Here is a 17,028-nt window from a genome sequence, read left to right as displayed (position 1 = left end):
TGAAGATAATGAGATAGTTCATAGGTAATTTGCATAGTTTCAAGTGAGGAAATTTACCTGGACTAAGAACAATAATCCTTTCTTTTCTACATTTTTCTTGACACATACTAGTGATTAAACTTGAAAGATTCCAAAAAAAGTAAACTGCTATCATTGAAAAGATTAACTGTACTACAAATTTAAATGCACATTACTTCATTAATAGTGATTTCTCTAGAAATACTCTGTAGCATTCTCAAAAAATAAGGATGGGTGGAAAAGGCATTGCCTGTAAAGTTTTTTAGGTATTTGGAATGCTTTCAGCTGAGTGCGTGGATAGACAGACATAAGGTGAGAGCCTCAGAATTTCACCCCACACATTTTATTTGGGCTGGTTTTGGTACAATGTGCTAAAGCAGCAAGTCACCGAGAAGAGAGATATTTTTGCATATTTCTAACAGGAAAATAAACGTCCCTGTGAAGTGACACTTCCACAGGTAGCCCAGGAGGCTCAGAGCTCCAGTGACCTTATTCAGGTTGGGCACTAGGTACAGGGCTTCTGAAGGACCGGGACCTTCCACAGCGTGTGAGGAACACAACTGGCCGCTCGCTCCTTGGTCTGTGCATGTTTCCTTTCATTTGTTTCTAATAAAAATCTTGGAGACCAAAGTTTCTGCTTGAGATGTCTTCTTTGGAACTCCAAAAGGCCTCACCCGGGCTTTCTGGCTATGCTATGACCATCCTCTAATGGGTCACAGACACGTTTCAGTTGAGAGCTTCCTAACAGCACAAGAGAAATGCATGGAACAACATGCACTCCACATTGTGAATTTCATTTTGTGCAAAAGCCAGCATGTTAGGGAAAATTAGAGACGGAAAAGACTTATCAGTCATAAGTCTCATTTTCTTCTCATTTTCTCAGTGTGTCAGCTGTCCAGTCTTAATCCAAATTAGCCCAGGAAGAGGGTGACTGTTTCTCTTAGGAAATTATTCCAGGGCCAAGGAGACCTAGCTGCTATTAATTTTATCATTCCATTTAATATTCCAAGTGTTTGATCTCCTATACCTCATCTCAAATTTAATCTACTTATTATTCACTGCTATTTATCTGGGAAACAGTTATGCAAATTAAGTTTGTCTCAGATAGCATCTGGCATAGTGGATGCACACTCAATTTTAGTTTCTTACCTTTAACTATTTCTTAAGTATTGCTTGAGTTTAATTGGAAAAAGATGCTACATTCTCTGAACTCTTTTCTAATTACTTTTAACAAATATACTCAGAGGCATAAAACAGAAAAACACCCATCGCGTTCTATTTGTTCCGCCCCCAGGGCTGCTGCAGCAATGTCCCTTCGTGTCCCACTGCCTTGCCACCCCTGGGCAAGTTCATTTTATACTGAGTAAGGTCTGCCATGGATCTTCTTAATTTTGTGTGGCTTCAACTCTTTGAATGGTTGGTAACTTTATTATTTTAAACCATCTCTCAATGCTTAAGCACAGCATACATCACAGGCATGGCGATGCACAGAAAAAGAAAAACTTTAATTGAAGGACACTTTGCAGATGCACAAAGAATCTAACTCAACTCCCAAAGGACAGGCTTACACACCTTTAAGTATTTACAAGGGTGAATATCACGGGCCCGTTGGTGTGAAATGTTTAACCATTGTGCCTCATCAGGAATTGAAACCTTTTCAACACGTGTTGTTTCTGTTCCAGCACCCTAGAACAGAACATCCTATCCTTATTTTTATCAAAATTCAATTTCAAACCAATTCTGCAAGCCTGTACTGTGTGACTTCCCTGTGCCACACTCTTAGAAAGAGCAGATGGCAGGCTACCAGACCCCCGCAGTCCCCAGTCCCCTGGGTCTCAGCAAAACGGCCAGGATGGACATTAAACAAGTCACCGAGGGCATTTACCAAAGGGCAAGTGCGAGGCCAGGGCCACCTGCACAGCTCAGCAGGTTGTGCAGTGGAGAAAGATGCTAGAATGGAGGAGGCCCCGCCCACACCTCAGATTTCATGGATTTGTGTATTTCTCAGGGTGATTTTCTGACAGATGGCAACAGAGTGTCCTACTGGAATAAAATTAATATTATACAATTTGCAGACAGATAGAAATAAAGTGTCATGTGAAGGCTGCCTTTTTCTTTTTTTATCATCTATTTTTTCATTGAATTTACAGGGGGTGACACTGGTTAATAAAATTATAAAGGCTTCGGTGTACAATTCTATAATACGTCATCTGTATACTGTATTGTGTTCACCACCCCAAGTCAAGTCTCCCTTCATCACCATTTCTTCCCTGTTTACCCTGCTCTACCTCCCCACCAGACCCCCTTTCCCTCTGACGGCTGCCAGTCTATTCCCTGTATCACTGCAGCGTTATTTACAACGGCCAAGATGCGGAAGCAGCCCAAGTGCTCATTAGTAGACAACTAGATAAAGGCTGTGTTCCATTTACACAACAGAATACTACTCAGCTATAAAAAAGAAGGAAATTCTACCTTTTTCAATAGTATGGATGGACCTGGGGGACATTATACTGAGTGACATAAGTCAGAGGAAGACAGGTACCATATGATTTCACTTATATGTGGAATCTAATGAACAAAACAAACTAACAGAAAATAGAACAGACTCATAGACACAAGGCTGCCTTTTTCTAAGTCACATAAAGGCACGGCACGGACGAGGGGAGGGCCCGCAGAGGGGCGCGGGGACAGGGAGAAGCCCGCTGCCTGCCTGCGGTGCAGGGGCCGGGCGAGGCCTCCGGAGGAAGAGGGTGTGAGTGCCTGCGGCGGGCAGCGCCCGCAGAAGTTCCGCAGCGCGCCCGACTGACTTCTTTTTACTGGGTTTCTGGTATGGTGCATAAATAGTTCTTCAGGAAACGTATTCTTAAACTGCAGCTAGAAAGAAATCTGCCCTTCAGCCTCTCTGAAGTCAATCTGCAAGTGAGCGGAAGTGTATGTGAAGCCTGAGCAAGAAAACGAGGCGGCGCAGGCCGCGCAGGCCGTCAGCTCCTCCCTCTGGCAGGACCCGGGGCCTGTTCTCCAACCGCGCTTTGCCTTGGTGGGTGGGTTGGCAGTCCGGGCATTTTCCAACGTGTTTTGGTAGGGACTCTGGGGCAGAGTCAGAGGTGACTGCTGCTTCATGGCTGAACAAAGGAGCTGTGAGAACCCTGCTTTTCGGCTCCCCCAAAATTAACCCTTCATTGGATAAGAACGACAAAAAGCATTTACTGAATTGGTTCATCCACTTTAGAAAATCTAGCCATCAGCCATCTCTGGGGTTGTGGAAGTGAACTCCGTCCTAAGGAACGATGTACTCTGTTCCTACTAATGATGAAGACAGTACATCGCAGGGGCGCAAGCTGGCGCTGTCACCACCGTGTCACATGCTGGACTGCAGAGCCACCTGTGCCACCTGTGCTCAGGTGTCAGTGTTTCCTCAGTGCTGCCCCATGACAATGTCTGAGGCAGGCTCTCTTTGTGTCCCCATTTTACAGACTAGATAACCGAGGCACAAACCGGTGTAAACAACTTTCTAAGGTCGCTGAGCTTCCCAGCAGCAGGACTGCGACTCGAACTCTCCGCAGTGGGGCCCTCAGGCTTGCACTCTGGGCCATTCCACTGCTCTGGTTTATTGGGGAAGTATCCAGCCTAGGCTGTAGGTGCTATTGAAAAACCATCCATGAAGCTTTCTTCATTGTGGAAACACGAACACCAGTCAACATCCAGAATTCACCAGACTGCCAGTACAACCAGCATTTTAGGCGGAATAAGCTTTTGGACGTATGGACAAAAACCTTTAGTAAGAAAAGCAGGGTGAACAAGGCGGCACAAGGGCACCAGGGCTCTGACCTTCTCTTTCAAAAAGTGGGCCCCAGGCCTGGCCACCCGGCTCTGCCGATGCCCCAGGCTCCAACCCCACTGCCAGGCCCCGGCCAGCTGTGTGTCCTGGCTGAGTCTGCAGGGCGCCATGACTGCTTATGAGCATTGTCTTAAGACTTCCCAACAGGGTCATCAGCAGAACTGTGGTTTCTAGGGATGCTTCATAGAAAAGCCTCTCGTGGTCAGTAGGTTTGGGACATCGGGCCTCTGCCTGTGAAAGACTGACACTGTGCCTGGACCTAACTCAGGGCCTCAAGAACTCTACACTGGTGACCCTGTGTAACTTTTAAAATTGAGTATTTCAGAAACTTGTATGATTATGGAATTCTGTGTTTCTCAGATTGTCTATGAAAGCACCAGCAAGACTACTGCTTGAGAAATGCTGTCTCAAGGTGCGCATGTCGGCAAGGAACAGCCGGACCCACAGAAAGGGCAGGGAGGACGGAAAAGGTGTCTGAGGTGGGAATACGGGTAGGCACAAACTGAAAGATCTATAAGGCTTACCACAGTGCTTCTTATGTATTAGCCCTAATTAAAAAAACAAAAAACAAAAAAACCAAAAATCTGTTCAACTGCAGTGCACAAAGGGGGCAGGAATTTTGGTTATGTGAGACGAAACAGCAGGTCTGCCATATTGGCCGTCTGTGCACAGTGAGACCAGTTAGTACACACGACCTCTCTTACTTCTGGGAAAGAAAAAAGGAGCACAGTGCATTGGTACGAAGCAGACCAGAGGGAGGAAATGGGAAGGAAGGGCCCTTCGCTTGGACTTCAGAGCTAAGCTTTCTAAAGTGTTCGAGATTTTAATTTCTTTTCTTTTCTTTTTTTTTTTTTAGTTTGTAAAGCAACAAAAGACAAACACCAGCAAAGAATATGCAAACTCAATGCAACATTGTAACAGACATTATCTTTTCAAGGGAGGTTTGATTTTTTTCCTTGAAGCTCCCAAGAAATAATAGGGAAAAAAAGGTTCCAGCATAGAAAAGTGTGGACACTCTTCTGCCTCGACTGTAAATATAGCCTGAAGATACGTCATTTAAAAAATACTTTCCCCTTTGCTTCAAATTCTCTAGAGTTCTTATAATCTTTATAAAGAATCTCAGGATGGTAGGGGGTTGTTCTGGGGAAAATTCTCCACCCACGACACTTCACAATAACCGAAATTCAGTCAGGAGTTCTGTGGAAATATTATTTATGAGCAGATATGACTGTTTGCAAAGATTGTAAAGCAGAAAATGATTTGTGTTTGAGGCTATAATTTACTTCTTTGACTATTTTAGATGGGCAGAGAGGGAGGCTGCTAAAAATGTTCTGAAGTTGAAACATTAGTTGGGGTTCAGATCACACACACACCGAAAGTGATGTGGAGAATTAGGAAAACCTCATCTATCAAGGCAGCGGACTCAAAGTTTGAGGTGGGTGGACTGGCCCCCCCAAGGCGCTTGCAGGGGGACAGGGGGCTTGTCTGGGGGAAAGGTGGGAAACCTGCAGCTTCCGTGATGGATGAGAGTCTCGAGTAAGTCATGCCAGAATGGGCGGTTTTACTGAAAGCCTGTGAGGAATGTCAAGGCTGGCCCTAACTCTCTGGCAACTTCTGAATTTTCACATCGGGTCCCAAGAGGCCTGGCCATATTTCATTCCTGTCAAAACTCTGATCCCTGCCATAAATCCAGCCACGTCCCCTGTTCTTTGAGCTAGGTAGAGTAGCTCTCTCTCTCTCTCTTTTTTCCCCTCAGAAACATGATTTTCCAGTACTGGGAGTCTTGAGATAAATGGAGCATTTCAGTACAATGTGGTGCCCTCGACCCTCCCCCACGTAACTGTCTGATGTGTCCGGGGGGGCACGCTCTGTCTTTGGCTACTTCATGGAAACTGAGCAAAAAGGAGAAAAACAAAACAAAACTAAAGGTCAGCTCTAAACAGTCATTATGAAGAATAATATAACATTTTCAGAACAACTGGGGCCTGCAGAGGTCCCAAGTTGACAATATAACAGTATCTTGTATCTGTTCTTTCCTAGATTTTGAAAAGAAGGTAAAATCGAGAATGTCCACATACAAAGTGTATGTACAGTAAATAGAAGAGAAGATAAACTGAAGTTGCTCACTTTATCAGAATGTTAAAAATGGTAAAGGATTTCATAAATTGTAAGCCTATGCAGAGTGGTAACAGCATGGTGATTTTAACGGAACAATTTCTAGAAAGCTAAAAAAGTGTTCTTTGCTAAATATTGTATTATCATATATCATGAATGTATTTTAAATATTTTAAATGATTAAGAATGGGAAATTACTTGTAAAACAAAAGGAGATTCTCTTTGTGTATACATTATTTCAGTTTAAATTACATGTTCTTTGAGATGACCTTGTGCTCTGTAGGAGAAATAGTAAAACCGGGATATGTTAGCACACCTTATGTTTGATCTAGTTGTTACTAGACAAGAACCACGGACTTGTTTCTATTTCAGTGAAGTTTCCAAGTTCACAGAAATTTAGAAACATGCTGTTTCCATAGCAGCAAATAGTAAAACTAAGAAGATCTGATTGACTTTAACGAGGTTTAGAGAATTTGTCCTCCTTTTGGTCATTTTTGCTCTTTTTTAAAGTCTTCTAGCAATATTTTACATTCTCTTTTCTAAATGTATTTAATAAGCCCTGGCTGGTGTGGCTCAATGGATTGAGCGCTGGCCTGAGAACCAAATGGTTGCTGGTTCAATTCCTAGTCAGGGCACATGCCTGCATTGCCAGCCAGGTCCCCGGTGAGGGGCATGAGAGGCAACCACACATTGATGTTTCTTTCCTTCTCTTTCTCCCTCCCTTCCCCTCTCTCTGAAAAATAAATAAAATATTTTAAAAAATGTATTTAGTAAATCATACAAATTTTAAAATTATGATAATTGCAACATTACTGCAAAATTACACGTACTTATGGTAACACAGAATAACAAATATTTAATTCTTAGTGTAAAAAGGATGCTACAGTACAGAGTCAAGATCAGACACCGAAGAATCTAAGTGCATGTAATATAATGTTACTATATGAATAAAATATAAATTGTATTACAAATGCTTTTAGATGATTCATTACTGATTAAAAAGCACCATATAACATTTGCTGTTACTGTGAATTTCTTTGGACTCAGACTAGGAATTAGGCTTTTATGCACTAAGTGTTGTAACTACAAAATGCAAGTTTATCCACGGTGAATGAGGCAGCACCATGGGGAAAACTGAAATTAGCAGCACAGTTGTTCCAAGTTAACATGCAAAGCAAACAGGAAATAGATTTTCTTTTTTGTGTATTTGTTGTTTAAGTTATATGTTTCTCACCAACTTCCTGCTCTCTTAAGATCTCCATTTGTCGGAATGGAGGACACCGGCTCACCTGTAACGGACATGCAGCCCAGCGGAGCAATGAGGGTCACAGGCGCAAACCCATAGGCTGCGAAGTTCCCCGTCTCCCCCACGGCCGTCAGCGCCACCCCGCACCACCACAGCGCGCTCTTGAAGAACGGCCTTGGGTGTTCTTGCTGCGCCAGCCGAAGGTAAGAATATTTCTGGAAGTTAATCAGAATGTAAATAAGAAAATACTTCTACCCAGTTAAAACTTGCCTTAAAACTGTTGGCCCTATCCATCTGTATCATGGCTTTAAATTTTTTTTTGCAGATCATTGTAGAAAAATTACTATGGTTTTATGTTTGTTCCAAACATATTAACAGTAGGAGTAATTCACAATGACATAGCATTTTATAGTTAAAAGGGTCTTCTCACAGGTGAATGTTGCTTAATTCAATAACAACTCTGTAAAATAAGTATCAGCATTATCTAAAGATGAGGTGTAAGTAAAGGAATTAAATGACCTTTTAGTCCACTACCAAAACAGTTATGTTAGAATATCAAAAAGTTCAGATGCCAAAAGAAACATCAATGAAATAAAAATATTAAGTTGCTAGAGAAAAAGGTTTTGAAAGGAGATTCAAATTCATGAGTCGAAGTAGCTGCCACAATGAACATGGCAGGACAGGACACTTTGGTAGCAGGGTCTGGCTTATGGGGAGTCTAATCTACTCTGGTTTGGCTATTTGTATTTTAAACATAAATTTTCTAAAAAACCGGCCAGTAATTAAAGCTCTATTTCCTTATTGACTTTATGATAACTGAACTTCCTTATAAAAAAGTATGTACAATTCTAGATGAGTTTTAAAATCTTTTAAAGAAAACAATAAAAGTACTAGAAAAAAAACATAGCACATTAAAGAAAATCTTAGCTTATGCCAAGACTACGAACATCATTCTAAGTGTGGTACAAATTCATAAGCCACCTAGGCACCTTGCCTAAGGTACACAATACTAGTAAGAGGCCCACAAAAACATTTAATTTCTTTTAAAATCAGAATTTAAAAACATGAATGTGATACAGCTAGATGATATTTGTCTTTATATCAGTGAAGCCACACAATATAATTTTTATATTTTTAATGGAGGAAGAGCCCAAGGAGGCAAAGGTGCCCAGGGCCCATTAAAGTCATGTGTTAGAAAACTGACTTAGAAAAGTAAGCTGCTTCTTACCTGGATATTTAGGGAAATGCTGATTACCAGGTTTCCTAAAATGGCCAGGAAAACTCCAAAAAGGTGAATCTGAAAAAGAAAATGTCTTCTTTAAATGGTATACTAATAGCACTTGTAAGATATTTACTGAAAAAAGCCCAAACAATAAAATAATTTTAAGTTAATACAGTCATTTTTTCATTCAGCAAATATTTACTTAGCAGCCATTTGTGAGGGTTGTTTGGAAGAGGAGGAATGATTTTCATTAGGATTGCTAGCCCATCTTTCCTTTCCTTGACTCTAACCAGTGAGTGTCCCTTATCCCTTTTTTATATTGTCATGTGCACCACTAGGCCCTCTAGATAGAGAGCCAGTTCTTTGAGCTAAGAGAACCATGTCTCAGGCTTCTATTGGGTCTCTGACATCATCTACTATACAAAATTAGGAACTTGAAAAATACTTGCTTGGAAAAGCATATAATGCTTTAAAACAAGAACTATTCAGGTTAAAAAGTTAGTTTTGCACAGGCTGATGTGGCTCAGTTGGTTGGAGTACGGTCCCATAAACTGAAAGGTCACGGGCTTGATCCCCAGTCAGAGCACGTGCCCAGTCTCGGGTTCAGTGCCCAGTCTCTCACATCACTGTTCTCTCTCCCAGTCTCTCACATCACTGTTCTCTCTCCCAGTCTCTCTCTATACCCCTGCCTCCCCCTTCCCTCTCTCTCTCTGGAATCAGTCAATAAATATATACAAATAAAATAAAATACCCTGTCTTTTAAAAAAATAGTTTTTACACATTGCCCAAAATGTTTACTATGGACAGTGCATCTCTTATTTGATGACTTCAAAAGATGCATGAGCAGCTCCTAGCTAAATAACAAGTATAATATCTCCCAGCATTATGAATTAGCAATGATCTAAGGGATCTTTCCCTCTCTTCTTCCACAGTACATAACTTCTAGCTAGCTTTAAATTCCAAGGGGCTATTTAAATTTCAAATGAACATTACGACCATAAGGAACCCTTTTCAGAATGCAAAATGTCTTTGAAGTTTTAGAACTTTATTATATGTGTTGAAGCGAAATTCAGTATTTTTAAAAAATGAAGCAAAAAAGTTGAAAACCCATTTAATAGTTGATATAGAATATCCCTAGTCTTTAATCAGTTAAGAATTTTCTTTTCCTAATAAAGGCAGTTGGCAATAATTTTGATCGCTGTTCCTCATGGGGAACAATTGTATAATACAATGTGCCATTTCCATGCTTTTGATTTATACAATTAAATGCATTTGGCAGCAATCAGGAAGATAAAGATTCAGATGAAGTATGGGATTGAACAAATAATTATGAAAATCTTCCATAATTATAAAAGTAAATTGTTAAATAGAAATAACTGACATCAAAATTCTTTAAATAATTCGCTGAGTAGTTTAAATGCCACCAGGCCAATTGTTAAGAAATTGGTAGCAGCATTTGGCAATGATCTCTTGGAAATGACACTTAAAAGCACAGGCAACAGAAGAAAAAAACATGTAAGTCGGACTTCATCAAGGTTAAAGTCTCTTGTGCATCGAAGGACACTATTAACAGAATGAAAAGGCAACCCATGCAATGGGAGAAAGTATTTGCAAATCATATATCTGATAAAGATTGATATCCAGAATACATAAAGAACTCCTATTACTTAACAACAAAAAACCCCAAACAACTCAGTTAAAAAATGGGCAAAGAACTTCAATAAACTTTTGTCCTAAGAAGATACACAAATGGCCAATCAATAGACATATGAAAAGATATTCGACAGTCCTAATAATTAGGGAAACGCTGATCAGAACCACAGTGAGCTCTCACTTCACGTCTGTTAGGGTTGCTACAACTAGAAACAGAAAACAAGTGTTGGTGAGGATGTGCAGAAACTGAAACCCTTGGGCTTTGCAGATGCGGATATATAACATGGTACAGCTGCTGACCTCACACCATGTGCATTAACTCAAAATCAAAGACCCAAGTGTAAGAGACAAAACTAGAAAACTCTCAGGATAAAACATGGGAGTAAATCTTCATGACCTTGGACTTGGCCATGGAATCTTACAGATAAGACATCAAAACATAAGCAACAAAAGAAAAAGTAATTGGACCTCATCAATATTAAAAATGTTTGTATTTTAAAGGACACTATTTAGAAAATGAGTAGACAACCCATAAAATGGTAGAAAATTTTATAAATTATGTAACTAGTAAGGGACTTGTATCTAGAATATATAAAGAACTCTTACAACTCAATACTAAAAGGACTAATAACCCAAATACAAATGAGCAAATGATCTGAATAAACATTTCTCCAAAGAAGACAAATGTCTAATAAGCACATGAAAAGATGCTCAAGATCATCAGTCATCAGGGAATGCAAATGAAAACCACAGCAGAATACCTCTTCACATGGAGTAAGGTGGCTAAAATAAGAAAACATCAGATAATAACTACTATTAGCAAGAATGCAGGTAAATCAGAGCCCTCATCCACTGCTGATGGAAACGTAAAATGGTGAAAACTTGGGGAACAGTCTGGCAGTTCCTCAAAAAGTCAAGCACGGACTTGCCGTTCGACTCCACCTCTACTCCTAGGTCCATTTCCAGGAGAAACGAAACCATTATGTCCACGCAAAACCCTGCACACAAATATTCACAGCAGCATGATTCACAACAGCCCGAAGTGCAGATGACTCACATGTCCACCAACTGGTGAATAAACAAAATGTAGTACATTCACACAGTGACCATGACTCAGCAATAAAAAAAGAAATGAAGGGCTGACCTGATGCTGCACCCCACTAGCCTTGAGAAGTTCATGCTGAGTGAAAAAAATCTAGTCACAAAAGGCCACATACCCTCTGACTCCATCTATATGAAAGGTCCAGAACAGGCAAATCTATGGAGATGGAGAGCAGATTTTTGGCTGCTTAGGGCTGGGAAGAATGGGAGGCTTGGGGAGGACAGCACAGGCACATGGCTTCTTTCTGGGGGTGACGGAGATGCTCTCAAATCGGCTGTGGTGCTGGCTGTACAGCTCTGTGAACACACCACAACCAGTGACTCACGCACCTTAAATGAGGGGTTGTATGGCATGTGAATTACAGTTTAATGCAGGTCTTACAAGAAATAAAATAGTTTTAAAAACACAGAAGCACTTACATCTCTGTTTTTTTGCCCATAGAAACAAAAACACCACAAAAGGTAGCTAGCTCTATTTCAGTCTCCTCTCTCCCAGAGATGTTAACTTTTTTTCTGAAGTTGGTATCTTTCTTTACTAGATTTGTTTTATTTATCTTTATTTACTCAAATTTGCTTTTTAAATCTTCTTTATTTGAACTCAACTCATTAGCTTTCCCTTTTTCTAATAATCTATGCACGCATGGCTATATATATTTCTAAGTACATCGTGTTGGCTGCTTGCATGGCTTTGGCATGTGTAGTTTTCACTGACATTTAGTGCTAAATATTTTCTACTTGCCTTATGTTTCTTGGAGCCTTATATTATTCAGAGGCATGATTTTTAATATTTTTAAACAAATGGGGTGTTATCATTTTGTTACTAATTTCTAATTTTATTGAACTGTAGGGAGAAAATATTCTGTGTGTAAATTAGCATTTGCTTTTTGACCTAGTATGTGGTGTAAACTGAAATTTGCTTTCTGACCTCATAGTGTATGGTCACGTTTTATAAGTGTTCCATGTATGCTTGAAAAGAAAGTATTTAATTGTTGGGTTAACATACCTTTTATTCTTTCTTTCTTTCTTTCTTTCTTTCTTTCTTTCTTTCTTTCTTTCTTTCTTTTTCTATCTATTCATCTACCTACCTCCATTAAATTGTTGCTCAAATCTTACTAAATCTTGTACTTCGTCTATCAATGGCCAAGGGGAAGAATATTAAAAATCTATGACAAACATGGATTTATCCAATTTCTCCTTTAAAATATATTGAGTTTTGCTTTACACATTTTAAGGCAATGGTGTCTGAGTTTACAAGTTTAGGACTGTTTTATATTTCCAGTTAATTGTTCCTTTTATCATTATGTATTGAATTTTAAAATCTCAAATAATGTTTTTGCTTTAAAGTCTATTTTATTGGATATTAATATAATGTTGCTGCTTTCTTTTGATATTTGCAACTTTACATATCACTTTACTTTCAAAATTTCCGTTTTATTTTAGTCAGGCCTTTAATACATAGAAAATAAGTGAACAAAAATACCCAAGACTTTCTGTCAAATGGGAAGTTCAGTCCATTTTGTTTATTTTGAATACAATTTTTTCATGTGTATTTGTAGGTGTCTTGCTTTTTATTTCCTTTCTGTTTCCTTTTTTCCTGAATATTGTTGGATTGATTTTCTTTTTCTCTTCCCTCTACTGTTCTGGCTAGGAAGTTACACATCTTAGGTATATGTTTTTTTAGTAATTACTATGAAACTTTTAAAACTTTTTATTTTGCAATAATTATGGACTGACAGCAGGTTGCAAACAAATGCACTGTTACATTCTGCGCACTCTCCCCCAGCCCTCTCCTTAGTGCCAATGTCGTACAGAGCTACAATAAAATGGCAAAACCAAGAAGTTAGCACTGGTAAAGATCTTACTTAGATTTCACCAGTTGTACTTGCACTTGTGTGTGTGTGATCAAGATGCTGCTCTGTACCATTCCCCACACCATGCCCTCCCCATTGTCTTTCCCTCCCTGTCCTGAACTTCTAGCAACCGCTAATTCTGCTCTCCATATTGGAACTGTGTTATTTGACAAATGCCACATAAATAGAATCACACAGCTTGTATCCTTTTGAGGTTGGCATCAACCTTGAGGTCAATTCAAGTCGTGGGATCAATAGCATGTCCCGTTTAATCACTGGGCAGTATTCCACGGTGTGGACATACCATGATCATTTAGCCATTCGTCCATTGAAGGGCATTTGACAGTCAGGGGTGCCAGTGAATGTCAAAACTATGACAGCCAGTTTGGGGCTGTCTGAATAAAGCTGCTATGAACATCTGTGTACAAATTCTGTGTGAAAATAATTTTTTTCTGGGTTAAATGCCCCAAAGTATAATTGCCGGGTCCAGTGGTAAGTCCAGTTTTAGTTCTGGAAGGAGGCGGCGAACTGTCGTGCAGAGCAGCTGTACCGACTCCACACCCCCAGCAGCGATGTGTGACGGACAGGATTCCCAACATAAATGCTACCGCTGCCGGACACTTGCATCCCCCTGAACAGCGTAAGAACTGTCGTTTGCTGCAGTCTTTTCTCCCCTCTCTTATATGTTGAGTGTATTAGTTCTACTTAGTTTTATTTTAGTCCTTACCCAAGGACATGTTTATTGATTTTAGAGAGAAAGGAAGGAAGAGAAGGAGAGAAACACTAATGTGAGAGAGAAACATCAATTGGTTGCTTCCTGGACAAACCCCGACTGGGGACTGAACCTGCAACCTAGGTATGTGCCCTGACCAGGAATCGAACCCACAGCCTTCTGGTGTACAGGGTGACACCACGATCAATTGAGTCAGGGCTCTACTCTGTGTTTACACAAAGTGTTTTTAGGGCTCTAATTTCTCTTTTTTCCCAATTAGGCGTTGGTATTGTTGCTTTACACAGTCCATACTTGCCTTATTTATCCATATTTATGTGGTTTTTTTGTTCATCACTGCTCTTAAAAAAAAATAAGTTTTGTTGAGATATCTTTCACATACCATAATGTCCACCCTTTTAAAGTATGCGACTTAGTAGTTTTTAGGTGTACTCACAGAGGTGCGCAACCGTTGCCACTGCTGGATTTCAGGACAGTCTTGTCACCCCCCAAACTCCATACCCCCAGCAGTCACTTCCCACTCACCCTGCCCCTCAGCCCTTGGCTGCCCCGGGTCTACCTGCCGACTGCGTGGATCTGCCTGTCCTGGACATGTTGCAGAGGGATTCCTACGGTGTGTGACCTCTTGTGTCTGCTTTCCTCCACTTAGCACAACAGTTTTAAGCTCATTTGTTGTATCATGTATCCTTCCTTTCCATGGTTACATACAATTCTATTTAAAGGTGTACCACATTTTATGTATGTATTCTTCAGTAGGTAGCCATTTGGGTTGTTCCTACTTTTTGGATATTATGTTATTGTATCTTAATTTTCATCCTGCGTTCAGTGTTCTTCTTGAAGACTTTAGTAGCTCTTTCGGTGAAGTTCTTTGAGTGGACATTCTTTGCTGTTCCGCGGATGTCTTCAGGTCATCTTTCCCCTTGAACACAGATGTACAGGCTGACAGTTGCTTCCTTCAGAACTGCGGTTGTATTATTCTGTTGCCTTCTGACCTTTATTGCTGTTGAGAAGTGGGTTGTCAATCCAACTGTTGCTCCTCTGTAGATATTTGCCATTTTTCTCCAGGTGCTTTTACGATTTTCTGTCACTGGTTTTCAGCAGTTTCACTACATTTTTTCTATATGTGGATTGTTGTTGCTTAGGACTCATGTTTCCTCAATTCGAAGATTCAGGCATTTGACCAATTTTGTTAAGTTCTTCACTATTATCTCTTTAAATATCATCTCTCTTATGTTCTCTCTATTCCCTTCATATGGAACTACTCTTACAAGTCTGTGTGACTTTGTAATTCTAGCCTCATTTCCTAAATCATCTCCAGTATTTTTCAAGTTCTTATCTCTTTGTACTGAATTATGGGTAATTTCCTTGGACCTATCTTCTAGTTCAGTTTTGACCTCCCTCTTCCGAAGTGAGTCTTCAATACATCCATCGGTACATGCATTTTGCTGTACTGTCATTATTTTTTACAAGTTCATTTCCCTTTTAGACTAGAAGCTCCTTGAGAGCACAGCTGTGTTGTGACCTACTCATCAATGCATCTTTGTGACCCTAATGCCTAGGAAAGGGTCTGGCACAAAGAAATTGTTGGTTAAAAACTGTCTGACCCGAACTACTGCCAGAGTGAGGACAACCTGTGCAGAAATAGTAAATTTTGACTCTTGGCCCTGGAAAGATCTCAAAGGGAGTATTTTCTAATCAACTTCACTTGAATATCCCAAACACTCATTTTTGTGAGAGCACAAGCTTGCCCCAGAAATTCAGGTTTTAACAATTTAGAGTGTCCACTGGTGTGCAATGAAAAGCTGCCTGCCAGCTTTTAAAGCCTAGCTAATTTATACTAATTCTAGAAGAACAAGAAATATACAGGGATAAAGCAGGCATTATGGTTCCCTGATAGTCTTTGTTGTCAACTGGTATATCATATTCTTTATTTTTCTCAAAGTTTACCTCATTTTTCAAGGTGAATTCCATGCTCATTAAATTAATTTAGCACTTATTTGTAAATAAGTGACATAGTAAATCCTCACTAATGCCCTTAACTCTTGGGGAGGGAAGCTTCATATGTGCAGTGTTTTTAACAGAAGGTGGTTTAATTACCTCCAAGGACATACAGTAACTTGAGTAAATTACTACCAAGTGCTGTTTCCAATTAGAGGCCCTGGTAAATGTGCTTTAATGACTACAAAATCCTCTTCTGCAATCAGAAGTATCATTTGCATACTGGGAGCAAGCCCTTATAAACTTGGCATTTAAATTAGATTAAAACTGTCTAGTTTACATCATTACTTTATCAGAGTGTTATCTGTTTTCCAGCATCTCAGAATTAGTGGAGGCTCAGAGCGCCTTGCTTTCCCTCAGCCCCTTTCTCCCCTCCGTGGATGTGGAGCCTGCGGAGGGAGGAGAGCGGAGAAGGAAAACGACCTGTGTGATAACACAGCCAGAGAGCAGGCCGATTTTGACCTTGGGGCACTCAGCTTCCGTCTGAAATCATGGGTTGTAATGGGTAACCATCTGGCTCGTCAATGTCAAGTCACCACAATTTAAAAATTAGCGGAATCTGCTTCTTTTTATCAGTGCATGTCAGATAGAGCAAAGATAACAGAAGGGAGGTTGCTGTGCAGCTAAGTGCAGTTGGAAGCACAGGCCAGAAGCACAGGGAGGTGCCCTTTCTGCAGGGCTCGCTCCTGCTGCCACCGCAGCTTGGTGTCTGGCTCTGCCAGGGTATCTCGGCAAACAGATGGTGGGACCCACAGCGAACAGTTTATCTAAGAGGAGGTCCAACATGTCAGCGCTGGGAACTTTTGGGGATGCTTTTGTTTTATTTGGAATTACAATCTCTTATCCTGCTTTTTAAATTTGTTTGTGCCAGAATGTTCTTCTGCATACAGTTAGAGACCTATAATCCATGGGTGGGGCAGTTTGGCCAGATGAAGACGGGATATGGTAACAGGGGTGTGTGGAACTGGTAAGAGTCTGTCCCACTTCTAGCTTTGAACTCAACCATATTCCTGGCTCTGTCTTCAAAACCTAAATTCCGAATCAGACCCGAATGGTGCTAGCACATGGTTCAAATGAACCATAAATTCAGAGCTAGTTTTGAACACTAATAGCCATCTTCAGCTCCCAACTGGAATAATGCTCTCTCCTGTTTCAGGAAGTAAAATATGCCTGAGCATGGAAATGAAGGAGATCTAGTTTTTAGAACCAGAAATATGTACAGGTTGAGAGATTTAGGTCAACTAATCACTGCAGAAA

General features: G+C 40.3%; 1 protein-coding gene across 2 annotated transcripts in view; it reads right to left on the bottom strand.

Moving 5' to 3' along the window:
• NIPAL2 (NIPA like domain containing 2) overlaps positions 1-17,028 on the bottom strand; it is a 76,694-nt gene that overhangs the window by 46,726 nt on the left and 12,940 nt on the right. For both annotated transcript variants that reach the window (XM_037131107.2, XM_037131106.2), the window contains exons 2-3: positions 8,446-8,514; positions 7,261-7,432 (exon numbers count right to left, since the gene is read on the bottom strand). In XM_037131107.2, the coding sequence (XP_036987002.2) occupies positions 7,261-7,432; positions 8,446-8,514 (241 nt within the window). The remainder of the gene's footprint in view (positions 1-7,260; positions 7,433-8,445; positions 8,515-17,028) is intronic.

This window comes from Artibeus jamaicensis, unplaced genomic scaffold, assembly GCF_021234435.1.
Source record: "Artibeus jamaicensis isolate MK-2021 breed Jamaican fruit bat unplaced genomic scaffold, CSHL_Jam_final scaffold_916, whole genome shotgun sequence".
Lineage (NCBI taxonomy): Eukaryota > Metazoa > Chordata > Mammalia > Chiroptera > Phyllostomidae > Artibeus > Artibeus jamaicensis.
This window is presented reverse-complemented; position numbering and strand designations above follow the sequence as displayed.